Genomic DNA, 15,987 nt, shown 5'->3' with positions numbered 1-15,987 from the left:
CTACTAGAGAAGGTCATTTAACAAAACTGATTGGTCAGACAAAAGGGTATTAGAGATGCAACCAGGAGGCCAATGGTAATTTTGCATCAAATTACAAAAGTTTGCAGCTTAGATGGAAGACCATCCACAAGGCTGAGCTTTAAGGTGGAGTCAAGAAAATGCTGGAGGTGAATCTTTACAGGGTGGTGAAAGTTGATGCTCATCCAGTAATGCTAATATCAAAATACAAGTGGCTGTGCCTTCACGAGATCAAATAGAACTCCCCTTTATTATAAACAAGTACAGCAAGACTCCTAGATGAATACAGGGAGTTCCACTGTCCTCTTCCTCAGCATGGAGGATTACCACTTCTTTTGAAGGATAGAAGGATCACAGTTATGTAGTTAAGTCAGGTTGAAAAAAATACACTAGTCCATCTAGTTCAAGCAATTAAAAAAATACACACACAAATAGAAACCTCCATATACACAATCCTTTACCCACAGTTGATCCACAGGAAGGCAAAAAAAAAAACCCTACCAAGTATCTCATGATATACAGTTGTGTTCAAAATAACAGCAGTGTGTTGAAAAAAGTGAATAAAGCTCAAAATCCTTCTAATAGCTTTTATTTCCATACACACAAATGCATTGGGAACACTACACATTCTATTCCAAATCAAAACATGAAGAAAAATATATCAACTTTGTGTTGTTCCTTTAATAAAATTGAAGAAAAGTGAATATTAGACTGTTTAAAAAAAATAGCAGTGTTTGTATTTTTCTTTACAAACTCAAACATTCACTATATAAACTGAAAAATGTTTGAAGATTTTGCTTTCCTTTCAATCACTTAATTAATATTTCGTTGTATAAGCACTGTTTCTGAGAACTGCTGTACATCTGTGTTGCATGGAGTCAACCAACTTCTGGCCCCTGTGATCAGGTATTCCAGCCCAGGATGATTGGACTACATTCCACAGTTCTTCTATATTTCTTGGTTTTGCCTCAGAAACTGCATTTTTGATGTCACCCCACAAGTTTTCTATTGGATTAAGATCCGGGGATTGGGCTGGCCACTCCATAACGTCAATCTTGTTGGTCTGGAACCAAGATGTTGCACATTTACTGGTGTGTTTGGGGTCGTTGTCTTGTTGAAACACCCATTTCAAGGGCATTTCCTCTTCAGCATAAGGCAGCATGACCTCTTCAAGTATTCTGATGTATTCAAACTGATCCATGATCCCTGGTATGCGATAAATAGGCCCAACACCATAGTATGAGAAACATCCCCATATCATGATGCTTGCGCAACCATGCTTCACTGTCTTCACAGTGTACTGTGGCTTGAATTCAGTGTTTGGGGGTCGTCTGACAAACTGTCTCCGGCCACTAGACCCAAAAAGAACAATCTTACTTTCATCAGTCCACAAAATGTTGCGCCATTTCTCTTTAGGCCAGTCAATGTGCTCTTTGGCAAATTGTAACCTCTTCAGCACATCTTTTTTTCAACAGTGGGACTTTACGGGGGCTTCTTGCAGATAGCTTGGCTTCACATAGGCGTCTTCTAATTGTAACAGTACTCACAGGTAACTTTAGATCTTCTTTGATCTTCCTGGAGCTGATTGTTGGCTGAGCCCTTGCCATTTCGGCTATTTTTCTATCTATTCGAATGGTAGTTTTTCACTTTCTTCCACATCTTCTGAACAATGTCTGGAACGACCCATTTTCCTCAGAATTTCAGAGAGAAATGCACTGTAACCAGCATGTACAACATTTTCTGCCTTCCTTCCTTAAATAAAGGCAATAATTGCCACCTGTTTTTCAAAGAATGAATGACCTCACTAATAGAACTCCACACTGCTATTATTTTGAACATGCCCCTTTCCATTTGTGATTCAATTACACAGAATCAGCAGCATGCATGTCATGACTGTTGGGTCTGTTGGATTTCTATTACTCTACTACACCTGCTAGTAAATTATTTGTCATGTAGAAATATAATTTCTACCAAAAACAGTGATTGATCAGGTTAGTGATGTCTGACTGCTATTATTTTGAACACAACTGTATACAAATATTACTGTTAAGAACAAAACTAAAGAAATGGAGAACTAGTAAATCTACTATGAACTATGTCTGACTTGCTAAAATGGTGCCAATAAATGGGGCAATTCAAAAACATCCCAGGTGTATGCAAAGTCTTGATCTGTTTGATCTGTATGCATCCTCTTGCCTGGAAAGCACTGATGTCCTTAAATAGCCAGGTATCTGGCATTTTCAGATAGTTCAGTAATAGCAGCCTCCATATAGTCTCAGCATAGGTTTTAGGCCTCATGCATACTGGGCTTAAAAAAAAGCTGCTTTTATAGGCATTTTGACATGTTTTTTTTTTAGCCTGTAAAAGCATCCCTATCTTAGCCTATGTGTCCATACTCATATAGGGGTTTACAGACATATTAGTAGAGGATCATTTAGCCCTGGTTCACATATATGTGGCTGTGTTTTGCGTGGGCACAAGAGCCCATTCATTTGAATGGACTCCTGTGCCCCATGACACACAAGGAAGAAGCCCCTGCACTTTTTCTGAAAACGCAGCCTGCAAGGGAACCTCTGTTCCCTGGACGGTTGCATTTTCCAGTGCGACGGCGTGCCCTTAGAACTAATGGCACCTGCCCACGGGTCCGCATTTCTCTGTGCAGGTGGTGCGGCTGCACGGATTTTTGTGCGGATCCGCAGCTGCACCACCCGCACATATGTGAACAAAGCCTTATAGGTTGAGAGAAAAAAAAAATCAAAAGCATGTTCAGGAGAGGAGCTGAAGAGAAGAAAAAACACTTAGGCTCCATGCACGCTAGTGTTTTTTTAAGCTCCTAGAAGCTAAATAGTGGTTTCCTGTGTGTTCATGCACAGTACTTTCGGCTATTAGCATTTTGTTGAGCTTCAGTGTCTAGGAGCAGAAAAAAATGTGGTTTTGTAGAGTTTTTTTTTTTTCATGCACTGTAAAAACACTTCTAAACGCTACTAAACATGCTATTACCAGTGTGTTTTTTCAGCGGTTTTTGAGCTTAAAAAAATGCTAGTGTGCATGAAGCCTGAACGTTTCTAAACGTGTAACCATGCCTAAACGTTAGATGCGTATAGTCATGTTTGAGCTCTATTGCTTTCCATGGCCAGAATAAATTAATATTCTGGCCATTGGAATCCACTGAAGCTCAAATGTTTGATGTGCATACACACACCAGAACACATGTGCATTACTTGGCTACGTGTTTTTTTTTGTTTTTTTTTTAGCCACTTTTTCCCTGCCAGGAGTTCTAGTGTTCAGAGGAGGAAAGCAAGTGCCCTGTGGGTAGTGAGGCCATGAAAAAACAGCTTTGGCAGTACTGTTTCTTCTAATGGGTTAAAATGGAACTTCACTCTCTCAGTCAACATTGACTATTTTGAATCCTTATGCTTCGTAAATAGATTGGAAAGTATATCATATTTACTTGTTTTAAACTGCTTTTTACATGTCTTTAGTTACTTCCTAGTTTCCAAGTTTCCTGGCCTAGATAAATAATTTCATCCATCCCAGGAGTCTTCAAAATGAGAGAAGGGGTTTTCTCAGCTAAAAACACCCTCCTGCCTACATGCCTGAGCTAAAGGCAGATGGATTCCAGGAAGTCATTGCTACACTAATCATCTGTCCCACTCAAGATGGCCATGGCAAGAAATGCTAGGGGATATTTTTCTAAGTGATTTCTCAGCAAAATAAAGCATGGAGACATGGATGGATTGGTGCGGGTGTGTTTGGGGCGGGGGGGGGGGGGGTTTGTTGCTTTGAATATTAAAAATTAATTAAATAGCGTTTTTGGTTTGTGGTGCTCAGCTACAGTGTAGTTCCATAGATCTTTAAAATACTAACCTACTGTACTACTGTATATAGCCAAGATCAATCTATTGCTTTGCTACCAAATGTTTTAGGTTGCCTGTGGTGTTTTTTTTGTCTACAGGATAGGAGGTCAGGAGGGAGACATGTCCTCTATAATTATACCTTTATCGGAAATATCCTCAGTTGTAATCGGTATATTTTGTTAGTGTGTACTGGAACTTGTTTCCCCTAATAGTTTAGTCTTCCCGGATTAGTGCTTTGTCACCTTATCCCAAAGAGTGTATGTCCATCTGCAACTGTGATTACAAGGTGAAGAACTGACATCATCCCCCAAATGGGCTATCTCTGACTTCATCTTTTGCTGAGTGATGTTTTTATTCTTTTTTTTTTTTTTTTTTCCAGGGTCAAAAGGGTGATCCTGGCATCTCTCCAGGAAAAGCTCTAAATGGATTAAAGGTATCCTCATCAGTTTGTGTCTTTTCCTTTCCATATAATCTTCACTTATAAGAAATGATGTCATGATCTCTTAACGCCAACCTAAGGAAACCCCTGCCACTTTCTTACTAAAAGAATTATAGCAATGATACTATTAAATGTGTTATGAATTACAAGAAATAAGACTCTTGCAAAACCTTTGTTTTGACTGCCAGTTTTTTTACATACTTTGTTATCCAGGGTCTTGCAGCATTATAACCTTTAAAAGAAGGTGTTCCCATTCCCTTTGACAGCTGTTTGTGGTGCAACTAAGCTACTTTTAATGTATTGTTTTGTGATTGGATGTGTGAGCTGTCTCCTATTAAATCAGTTACCTGTTAGCTGAGATGGACAATCACAAAACAATAAAGTGGAAAATTGTGTTCATGATCATGGAAAAGCTTTCACCCACTGCACATACTTAGCTGCAGATATTTCTTAAATCTGTTTGTCTTCTCACACTCATCCATTGACATCTTACCCGTGCTGGTTTCATTGCAGTGGTGCATTGTACTCTTTCATTAGTTCATTTCCCTGGTTGGAAACAAGTAGATGACATAAGTCTTATGTTAGTAACAATGGACTGTGTTCTGCCAGTGACTTCCTGGGGGACACTTAAAGCCAACATGGACCAGGGTTGTTGGCATCATCTATCACACTAAAGGCCTGGGGTTTACAACTGGCATATCTTTAATAAAAAGCAGTCATGGGTGACTACTGAATCTGTCTGTTTCCTGATAAATTGGCAGCCAGGAATGTACTCATTGTTCTTTCTGCTCCAGGGAGATCCTGGTTTGGCTGGTCTGACGGGCCTTCCTGGGCCTCTTGGTCGAAAGGTAAGTCTCCTTCTCATATTGGAAATTGAAGATGGCATAAGCGAGTTAACAGAATTTAAGAATACTAGGTGAAGAGAGGCAATAGTATGACTGTGAACGTTCATATTTCTCACTGAAGAACAGTGGGCAGTGATGGAAGGGGTTCTGCCTTCTCTGTGAGTTGTTCGACAAAGACATGGCAGTCATGGGGTGAGGGGCTGATTTTCTTATCTCCATAGAAAAATGAGAGGCTGATAGATCATTGGTTGTGCAGAGATTTTCTAGCATATCAGAAAAATTCTGTAGGTTAAATAGGCACTTTGACTATATAAGCATTTATTGTTGCATTGCTGTTAACACCCACATGACCTAATTTTCCAAAATATTACTTTATAAGAAATCCAAACACCTGCAGATATAAAATATCCTATCTTAGTCGTACAGTACAGGACATAGGCCGAATAGTCATAGACCCTGGGTTATAGGTTACTACCTTCAGGTGATTATTCATCAAGCAAATATACTTTTTTTTTTTTTTACACATAGAACTAGTGGAAATACATGAATCTCTTCTGTAAGCCTTTTGTAATTCACTACAGGGCAGGACTGGGAGGGGGGAGGGCAGTACTACTTTGTACAGTTTTGTCAGTGAATCATTTACATATCCTTTCCGGAGGAGAGAGCAGAGTGATGACCTCCATCAGTGTATTGCTCCTCTTATTTTGGGAGGTAAAACAGCTAAAGCATTTCAACTCTGTATGTAGCCGTTTGCCTGGAGTGCAGCAATAAGCCTTTAATGGCAACCCCGACCTGGCCCAATAATTACAAGCAGTGCTTTTCAGAATAGCTTATTCCTAATTAAGCTATTCCTATGAACAGGCCCAGTCTTTTTTTTTTTCTGCTAAGGAGCATAGGAAAAGGTCTGAAGTAGTATCTTTGTTAGTGGGGTCTTTAGATGATCGCAGCGGGAGTCAGCTGTCAGGTTTATTGGAGGACTGAAGTTCTACTTCCTTGCAGACCAGCTTGAACACTTTGAATACCAGGTGCTCTGTTAAGTAGATAGTGATCAGCTGCTGTGCCATCCCCTATTGGCTCATCATTGGAGTGACTGGCCTCACCAACCATTGGGATGAAGGCAAGTCTTAGCTGATAACTACTTCAGAAGGTCCTTATTTGCATTTCCGAATAGGGTTCCTGGGGCAGCCTGCAGTCATAAGGAACTGACATGCAGGCATCTAGAGGTGTCTGCAAAAACTGTGTGGGTTTTTAATTGTTAGTACAGGTTCACTTTAAACTGTCTGCAAATGTTGAGAGCTGAGTGTGCAAGCAGGATCTCTCAGCAGAGCGCTATCACCTTGTAAGTTCAAGTTGGAGGTAAGGTGGGGAACATTATACTGTGCTGGGTTATCAGAGAGTGGGACAGTAGCTTTCTTTAGGACAGGTTTTCTAACCTCTTTCTTCAGACGTTCTCTGCCCAGCTGACTAGACCCCACGCTTCCCACTTACATTGGATTGTTAATCGCCCCAGCCAAAAACACAGTCAGCTTACGCCGATGGGTGCAAATGTAAGCTCGAAAGAGCAGGGCCCTCAATCCCCTCATGTTTTGCATTGTATTGGTATTGTTCTGTCACATGTTCTGTTCCCCTCTGTAATGTACAGCGCTGAGCGAACTATTGGCGCTTTATAAATACTGTATAATAATAATAATAATAATGTAAGAAAGATACATTCATGACAAGAAACATCAGTGTCATATTGTTTATATGTTTCTGTGCATTGATACTGCATAGCTTAGTCCAGCCACAATTTTTACAAGGAGCTCATGCTGCTGTGCTAGTTGGGTGAAGAGTTCTTTTACAGCTATGTAGTCTGCATACAGTTCGCTGCAGGAAACTGAGAAATGTAAATCCATGGAGAGGTTCCTCAAAATGAAGGAGACTATTTTTGGTTTCCAGTGTAAACTGACTGGCACGCTGTTCTGTTTATAAGCATCAGGCTAAAGATTTCATGACATGCAAGGATTATTTTTAATGGTTTGTAGTAGATTTTTCTATTTCTTTCGTAACTCTTCCAGAAAATGATATGTCTAGTTTTGCAAAAAGAATATGCTAGCTATCGCTGGATATCATTTAAAGTGGACCTGCCACTACCATTCACACTTCACATAAAGCAATAGAGGAACATTTCGCATTCCAAAGTGGCATTGATAGTTTGATTAAAAAGTACTCTTTTACCCCTTAGGTGACCTAACATGTAGGCATTTTATGTGGAGGATTGTATATTGGCTACCTAGAGTTTTTTGGGTGTTTCATTTTTTCAATCATAGAGATTCTGTCCAGTAGACTTGTGTGAAAAAAATTAAGATTCATAAGGCACAACTAAGAAGCAGAGTCTGCATATGACCCCTGTGTGCATATATTCAATGATTGTAAACACATGAATAAGATTGGTCACATTAAAACACATTGTAATCTTGCCCAGTCAGGGGAAAAGAGTCTTTCTAAAGGTCCTCTCCCCCTGCTTTCATAGGAACTCTTGATATCCACCTTGCCATCAGTCCTTTCACTCCAATTCTTTTTCAGCTGGAGACCTTACCCAGCAAGTCTGAGGATGGGGGAGTTTGTGACTTCCTCCCCTACGACAGTGCTTGGGTCTTGTTACCAATTGCTGCTAATGGATTTACGTCACAGCTTTCCTCAATGTCCTATACCAGCCAACACTAGGGATTATGGTGCTGGCTGTGGCAGAGGAAGGAGTGACATGGGGCATGGTGAGTGTCAAAAAAACGGGGAGGTCTCTTTTAGAATGACATCACTTTGTGCTGAATGGGCAAAATGACAATGTCTCTTTAAGCTGAACTCTATCATGTTTAAAGAAAACATTAAAAAGACAATAGATCCCCTTTAAAACATTGTTCATGTGTCCACGTCTTTCCCGCAAGCATGTTAATTGTTAAGACTGACAAGCATTATGGAAATCAGTAGAACACTGATTGACTCAGACTGCTGTCCTTGCCTTTCTCAGCCTGAGTGCTGCTGGGCTGGGATTACATGATGCTCATGCATATATAAACTAGTCCTATGTAACAATAGCTTTTCGAGTGAGTTCATAACTGGATTAAATTGTGTACATGTATATCTGGAGCTCACCTATACACTCTTGTCTCCTAGGTTGAAGCATCTGTTTTTTATACTAATTCTCTAATTCCACTCTTCTTTATGTATATTGGTCTCTATCAACTAAATTACCATATTCTCTGAATACTGTAGTAGATTTACAGCTACAACTTCCATCAATCTTAGTAAAACCAGCAGGAAACATCACAGTGGTTATATGTAGGAATAAAATTACTGTAAAGGGAATTTTTTATTAGTAATAGTCTGCATTACAGAAAGTTCCATTATTAAGAAAAAAAAGTCATAAAGTTTATTGATTACATATGGCTAAAACACAGCCTTTATCCTTAATGTAATCAATAAAATGTATGACTTAAACTTGCCGTGATGCAGACCATGTAGTACCAATATCCTATTTGAAGCTGGCATAATCTTGGAGTCGGGCTCCAGAGCCCTGCTGATTGTGATATAAAGATTGAACACTTCTCTTGAATTGTATGTAAGGGGAACATTATACTTGATATAGGTTATCTGAATATTACAATAAAAAACCTTCAGTTTATTGCCTGTTAATGCAATATTCCACTTTTTTTTAAGGGGCAGAAGGGTTATCCCGGACCCCAAGGTCATCCTGGTGAACCGGTAAGATAATCTGACCCCTCTAAAAAGCCACATGTTTATTGTCTGTGTCCTTTTAAACATTTACCAAAAGTATTTTGAGACTGAATGAAGTTACTTTACAAATTAAGTTTATTAGCAGCTGGGGCACACAAATCCTTGATTTTTGCAGTATTGAAATTAATTGTACACGTAATTCATTAAACCATTATCTGTGTGAAAAGATGACTTTGATTATAACTGTACACAAAGCAGGTGTTTAAGTCGTCCAGTATGCTTGCCTTTATGACCTTTTCCCATTCTTTCCTAATCTCCATCTGTCTGTCTTTCTATCCCTCATCTTCATACTGTCTCTTGTCTTACTCTGCCTGACTTTCTCTGCTTTTTGCTTTCTGCTCCAGTCTCTGACTCTTTCTCTCTCTTTTCTTATTCCCTCCTTTGCCCTATCACCCTCCCATCTGTCTTTATATCCGATCTTTCTCTCATTTCTCATTCTCTTTCCTATTTATTCTTTCCTATTTTTCTTTGTTCTTTTATTAGTCTCTTTCCTGCACATTTTTCTTTTTCTGTCCTTCCTTCTCTCTCTGTCTTCACTCTTTCTTATGATCTTCTTTGTCTTCTTTCTTCCTTTCCTTATCTTCCATCCTTCTTTTTTCATGTTCTGTATCTTCCTTCACTCTTTCAGGTTTAACACTCTCTCCTTCTTTCCCTTCTGCTCTCTTTTCCTCTGCTGTTTCCATTTGTTTGTATCTTTATCGCTCTCTGTCTTATCTTTTTTTTTTCTTATCTCTGTGTCTCTTCCTCATTCTTTCCTGTCTATCTCCCTTTCTCCCTTTACTGCCTCTACAGGCTGAGCAAAGAGGGTGATTTAAATCCCAGGCTACTAAGTGAATAAAACTCCGGAGTCACATTATTTATAACTACATGAAATGAACAGGCTGCTGCAAATGTCATTCTCTTTTTCCTGATGTCTCCCCATCTTTTTTTTTTTCCCCTCTCTTTCTCTCTACTCTTTCTCTCTACTCTTTTGTCTTTCTCTCACCCTATCTTTGTCTCTCTTTCTGTGTGTCTCTCTCTCTCCCGTTCTCCCTTTCACTCCCTCTTCCTTCCCCTACCTCCTCTCTCTTCAAATCTTTTTCTCTCTCCATTCTTCTCCCTTTCACTCCCTCGCTCCCTCTTTCTGTCTTTCCCTCTCACTCATTATTAAAGCCGCTTCTTCATTTGCAGCCTTTCTGGCCTGTCTCTGGAGTCCACTGAAAATGACAGCCAGAAATACTTTTACGTTTATACAAAATAAATGTGTGTTTTAACATGACGTTAGTGAAAATCACCAGCTCCCAATTTTTGTGCCTAATCCGCATATTAACCCTTACATTCCTACCGACCAATGACAGGATTAATGTTCACACTATAACCTTCTTGTTCCTCAACCTTCCTCCCCCCTTCTGCATGTTTGGATAAGTTGGTGTGCACAGGGATGGAAATGAATAGTAAGGTTGTTTCAAGAGAGACCATTGACTCTTGAAAGGTTTTGGCAGAGAGAGACTGCTTGAAACCATTCCATGTGTTATAGATAAAGATTTCGCTGACACCTTAAAGGAACTCCTCTTATTTCAGCATTTGTTTAGGGCGACAGATACAGATCTTGTTTCGTGCTTTCTTGAGTTGATATTTGAATTCATTGCTAGCTGTAGCTAAGGGGGCACAGGAAGCAGTGAGGATGTAATGCGGTGCCTCTTCTTCTCTTGCAGGGAGAGCGTGGACCGGATGGAAGCCCGGGGGCCAAAGGTTATCCTGGCAGGCAGGTGCAGTAAATCTTACCATGCTGCAGTGCAGGTTATAACTCTGTGCAGCGGGTTTGGGGACTAGACAACACCTTGCTCACCTGAGAATTTCTTTAGACATTTTTGCATTACTGTTTGTACCGAATGAAAGGCCTTTTGTTATAAATGACTGGGTAATGCAAACAGACAAGCGTTGCAGTGTTGCAAATCAGGCTTCCAGTTATTCCCCCAAATGAATTACTTTTTAAAGAGCTGGCAATAACAACTTACACATTGGTTTCAGTAAAAGAGCATGTAAAGGACCATTAACCCTAAAGCAATAACAAAAACTATACAAAAAAGCAACTTACAGCATTCACAATTCTGTATTTAAAATGTTAATTAAATATTTGACATTTAGGTGGTGCTGCAGTTTATTGTACTATGTTAGCAGCCATTTTAGACTAAAGTTGGCATAAAGAAGAACTCTGGTCTAAGCAGAAACCTTTCTGTGGTTTTTCCAGACAGAGAGCTGTCTTGTCTTTAAGTATAACCTTTTAGCACTGTCTTCTCCATGTCTGAAGCTGGAAGGGCTGATAATATGTAAATTAGACGACCTCCTGAATATCCAGCCAAAATAATTTGGTGTCTTTGCCATCCCTGCCCCAAAGCCCTACTCCAGCCAAAGCTTTCTGGAAGGGCACTCACATATTCATGGCAACTCCCTTCCTCACACACATACTCACCCACCCGACTTTTTAGCAGCAGTCAACGCTTTCAGTAGCTTGCCAAGTTATCAGAAATTTAATTTTGGGAAGCAGGATGGAGATGTACTTTGAATGGAGATTTGCATAGGAAGTCCTGGGAACATGTGGTGTGACGGAGCCCTTTTTTAAAAAAAAAAAAATTTTTTGTAATACTTGAAAAGCATAGAAAGGTCTCTGGTCTCCTACTTGTCAACAATGGCTATATGCAAGAGTGCAGCTTTGTCTCTCAAGGGTTACTTGATTTTTTTAGTTATCTGTATTTTCTCACTGTTAAAGCAGACCTTTCAGGCTGAGTGTCAAGCTATAAAACCGTCCTTTGCTGAATAAAAAGACAAAAGTGTTGTCAGGATTGAATAAATACATTCTTTGTTAATTGACAGCTTTGCCCTCCTATAGCAGCCAGATAACATATTTTGGATCCATATAAAGAGAGAGGTCAGTTTCTAACTGCTTGAGATAGCTGCTTTAACAGGAAAACCCGTCAAAGTACACAATTTATAAATAGGCCAGAGCCGATCTCACAGATTTATGATACAGCCAGCAGAGAGTCTTGTTTGAGGGTATTCAGATCTGATAACCCTCCTTAGTCTATGGGCAGCTGATTGTCACCTAGTTCAGCAATATTCTCACTTTACCTCTAAGCATGCTACATGAATATTATACAACTTTTATTTAGGTACTGCCACCATATAGATACAATTTCTATTGGGTGTGCATTTGACAACTTGTGCCAGCTGTTTTCCTCTAAACATGGATATCCATCCAGCTTCAAAACTGGATGCTTATATTCTGTCTTGCTAGATATTTTGAAGTATTACTATTTCCTAATATTAATCAAGGAAATGAAAAACATCATCTTGTACAATGAAAATGAAACAAAAACAATGAAAAACATCACCTGTCTTTCACAGCCTCTTGATATCCACATATCCACAAGTGCCAGTGTTAAAGGCTCAGATTTTATTGCTGAACTAAAAGTCATTGGAATCTATTAGAATTTGGCTCTCAGTCGATACAGCTGTAATTTATAAACATTGCATAAAATGTTTACATTTTCTAAGGAACATAATATACACCTCAAGAGCCTGTGCCAACACAAGAGAACGAAACAGGCAAATATTTCATACAAAGTGAATTCTTTTATTGCAGTTTCCAAAGTGAGGACATTTTTTTTTTTTTTGTATACAAACACACGGCTGTAAAACAGTTTGCAAATTATTTGTGCAGTTTTAGGGTTATTGGTCTTTATTTCCAGTTCACATTTTGAACAGTAACAATAGTTTTTTAGACTATAATTGTCCTGTCTGTTTAGGCCTCATTTACAGCAGTGTGGAGAGACGTCAGTTTTTCTGCATGCGTTCTGCAAGTGCACAAAGAAAACAATTGGTCTCTGTGCCCTGTTCACACCACAACACTAGTATCACGTGTGGATTTTTCTGCGCAGGAATCTGCAACATGTAAAAAAACTCACTGAAACGTGCATGAAAACTGAAGTAAACTTGTGTCTCTGAACATTTTTTCCATCAATTTTTCTAAATGTACAGTGTGAATGAAGCCTGAATGATCGCTCTGCTAACACAATTCTATTTTATTATTTCCCATCAAGTGGAGGAGCTGCATTTTTTGCACCACATAACTCTTTCAGTACATTGTTAAAGGATAAGTTCACCTTTTGTAAAATACACTAAATTATCAAAAGTACTGGGACACCCCTCCAAATTATTGGATTCAGGTGTCCCAATCACCTCCATGGCCACAGGTGTATAAAACCAAGCACCTCAACCCCCCCCCCCCCCCCACGAAAAAAAACCCAGCTGTGCAAAAAAGAAGAATATTTTTTAACCTGCAAAGGTAAAACGTATTAATGAACTAATCCATGAAACACAACACCAGACAAGAGTTTGCAACTGCTGTAAGGTTTTTACTACTTTCTGCGTCTATTTTTATTTAATTCCCCTGTGGTCACTGAGATAGGAAGTGAGTAAAATCTCCAATGGAAGCCAGACACTAACAAAATCATTTTTTACAGTACATTGGGTAAACAGTGAGAATTGACAGATTTTTGCTGCTGCCTGTTTGGTTGTTGGGGAGATCTCATTCTCTGTGGCCACCAGGTGAAAGCCCTCATACATGGAAAGAGATGACCATAAAACACCTAAAAAAGTGTATACCCCTTTCCCACTCTGTCCATATCCCAAAAATATTTACTGGCTTGGATTAAGCATTTTTATTTATTTAGTTTTTTAAATCGAGTATTCTTTATTCAGAACAAAAAGTTAATTTTTTTCCATTTTATTTATAACCATCTATAGAATACAGAAAGTAATAAGTACAATCTTTTCCAAACACCAGATGTAGGAAAGTTAGTCAACGGAATACAAAAATCGTACACATAATCACACTCGACAGCGCCACTAAACGAACAACCGGTAAATCACATAATATATACGATCTCAATTGGATAACTTGTAAAGGTAAGATGATGTCAAATAAGGCACTGCAACTACTTCTTCTGGGTAAATGGGAATAAACAGGGATTAACACATTCATTTCAGCAACAAAGTTTGGAGGAAGGCCTAATATAGGGGATGTGTCAACCAAGATGAACACCAGTTACTTGTTTAAAAAACAATGAACTGCTGAAACCAGTTTATGGTTCTACACAGGCTGCATGACTAAAAATTACTGTTGAAGAGGTGAAGTGCTGGACACTGATCACTTAGTATTGAGCAACAAATTTTCAGTTGAACCTGATGGCTTGAATTCAGTATCTCCACAAAATGGGATGCTCTCAAAAAGATAGGTGCTACCCAATTTGTGAAATCCTTGTATAGTTGTGCCAAGAAAAATGCCACACAGCCACTTTGAAAGTCCAAGTAATTTAACTATATCCATATCTGGTACATTGGGATAGCCAATGCCTTTTGCGTTCCTGTTATTATCAACAGTGCAGGGTACAATGCACTGCTGCTAAAGTCAGGGACTTATGTTTTTAGGAGCTTGGCTGTGTTTTTAGTCCATTAGATACTTTAATACATTATTAAAGCCTAGGGCAAAGGGGGGTTTTCTGCTCCCCGATACATGTTGGATATCTCTTTACCATTTTTGGATAAAACAAAATCATTTGGATGCTCGAGATGGTTGTTTGGTGTTTCTTTGGTAAAAACACTTTTATGCCCTGTAATCTACTGTGGAGATAAACCGTATATTGCTTTATTTGTAGTTCCCCAGACTTTGTGGAAGTCCAGGAAGGAAGATATCTCAGCCATGCAAACTTTTATACAAGTCATAATTCCATAAATGCTAAAGACCTCTTTCAAAAATCATTTGCTTGCAAAATACAGATAGTGTTTGACTAACAGTTGGGGAAAAAAAGAATAGATTTCTTATGCAAAAGAAAAAACTGTGAAAATGTGCAGTTCCAGAGATTGATTGTTTAGCCAAAATTACCCCTTGTAAGAATTGCTTTACTAAAAAAATCATTCTAGCCTTATTAGAAATTTGCACAAAATCTCACATTTCTTAAAACAGCTGTCTTGTGTCTGTAGATGACCTAAGCCTGGTACGCAAAGAGCCAGGACAGCAGTCAGTTGATAATGGCATAACTGAATCATTATCAGAGGCTTTGCTTCAAGTATCTTCAGCTTACAATATCTATTCTGCAAATACTGTGATGGATTGTGGTGAGATGCACTAGCTTCTCAAATATAGCCTTAGCATCTTAGTCCCCAAGCATTTCTTTTGGACACTTTGCAAGCTCCAGTCATGAAAATTAAGAACTCTAAAGCTGAACTGCAAACAGATATAAAACACCATTTAATGCAGTTATATATTCATAAAAAAATCATAAAAATGTGTTTGTAAATTCAGCTAGCATTGGTACCTGAATCTGTTGTGATATCAAGTTCCTGTTATCAGTACTCTGCACCCAGACAGGGCCAACAGTAGAAGAAAATCAGTGCTGAGAGTGATTGTGATGATAGGAGGAGAAAGCAGTGTGCTGTCCTCATCAGTATTCTTTTGTTTATTGGTTGTTCAGTCAGTAGGCTGTCAAAAGATCTGTGGTGCCCATTGTGAGGCACCTTGGGTACATTCAAGGATATCCCGTGCCATGTCCCAACTACATAGGATATTTTTTTTGAAAGAGTATATGAACTTTAGAGGAACATACTTGACCAAAAAGTATATGAATCAAACCGACTTTTATTGTTAACCATGTTAATTTTTTTTTTCCCACTTGTGACATTATATAGAGAACTACATAAAAACCTAGACACACTGTATGAAGGTATCCCCTGAAAACACTGCAATTGAGGATTGAATATGTTAATGACACAGGTATTACACCAGCTTTTTCCAATTTCTCTTGGTGCAGGGGTTCAACCTTTCGTTAATGTTTGGCTCTATATAAATGGAAAAAATTTGTTAACATTGATAACAATAAAAGTCGATTTGTTTTATATGTTTTTTGCTGGAGCATGTCCCTCTAAAGTCCATATTCTTTTTCAAACAAAGATCTCTGTCAGGCTGGTCGTGTGACCAAACTGTGCTGTTGCTCCAGTAGAGGTCGTGGACCCAGCC

General features: G+C 38.9%; 1 protein-coding gene across 2 annotated transcripts in view; it reads left to right on the top strand.

Moving 5' to 3' along the window:
* Positions 1-15,987, top strand: part of COL27A1 (collagen type XXVII alpha 1 chain) — a 592,361-nt gene that overhangs the window by 124,761 nt on the left and 451,613 nt on the right. For both annotated transcript variants that reach the window (XM_089692938.1, XM_089692937.1), the window contains exons 6-9: positions 4,255-4,308; positions 5,109-5,162; positions 8,856-8,900; positions 10,628-10,681. In XM_089692938.1, the coding sequence (XP_089549064.1) occupies positions 4,255-4,308; positions 5,109-5,162; positions 8,856-8,900; positions 10,628-10,681 (207 nt within the window). The remainder of the gene's footprint in view (positions 1-4,254; positions 4,309-5,108; positions 5,163-8,855; positions 8,901-10,627; positions 10,682-15,987) is intronic.

Source organism: Staurois parvus, unplaced genomic scaffold (genome assembly GCF_062004578.1).
Source record: "Staurois parvus isolate SC_StPar_1 unplaced genomic scaffold, SC_StPar_1.0 ptg000608l, whole genome shotgun sequence".
In the NCBI taxonomy this organism is placed as follows: Eukaryota; Metazoa; Chordata; class Amphibia; order Anura; family Ranidae; genus Staurois; species Staurois parvus.
This window is presented reverse-complemented; position numbering and strand designations above follow the sequence as displayed.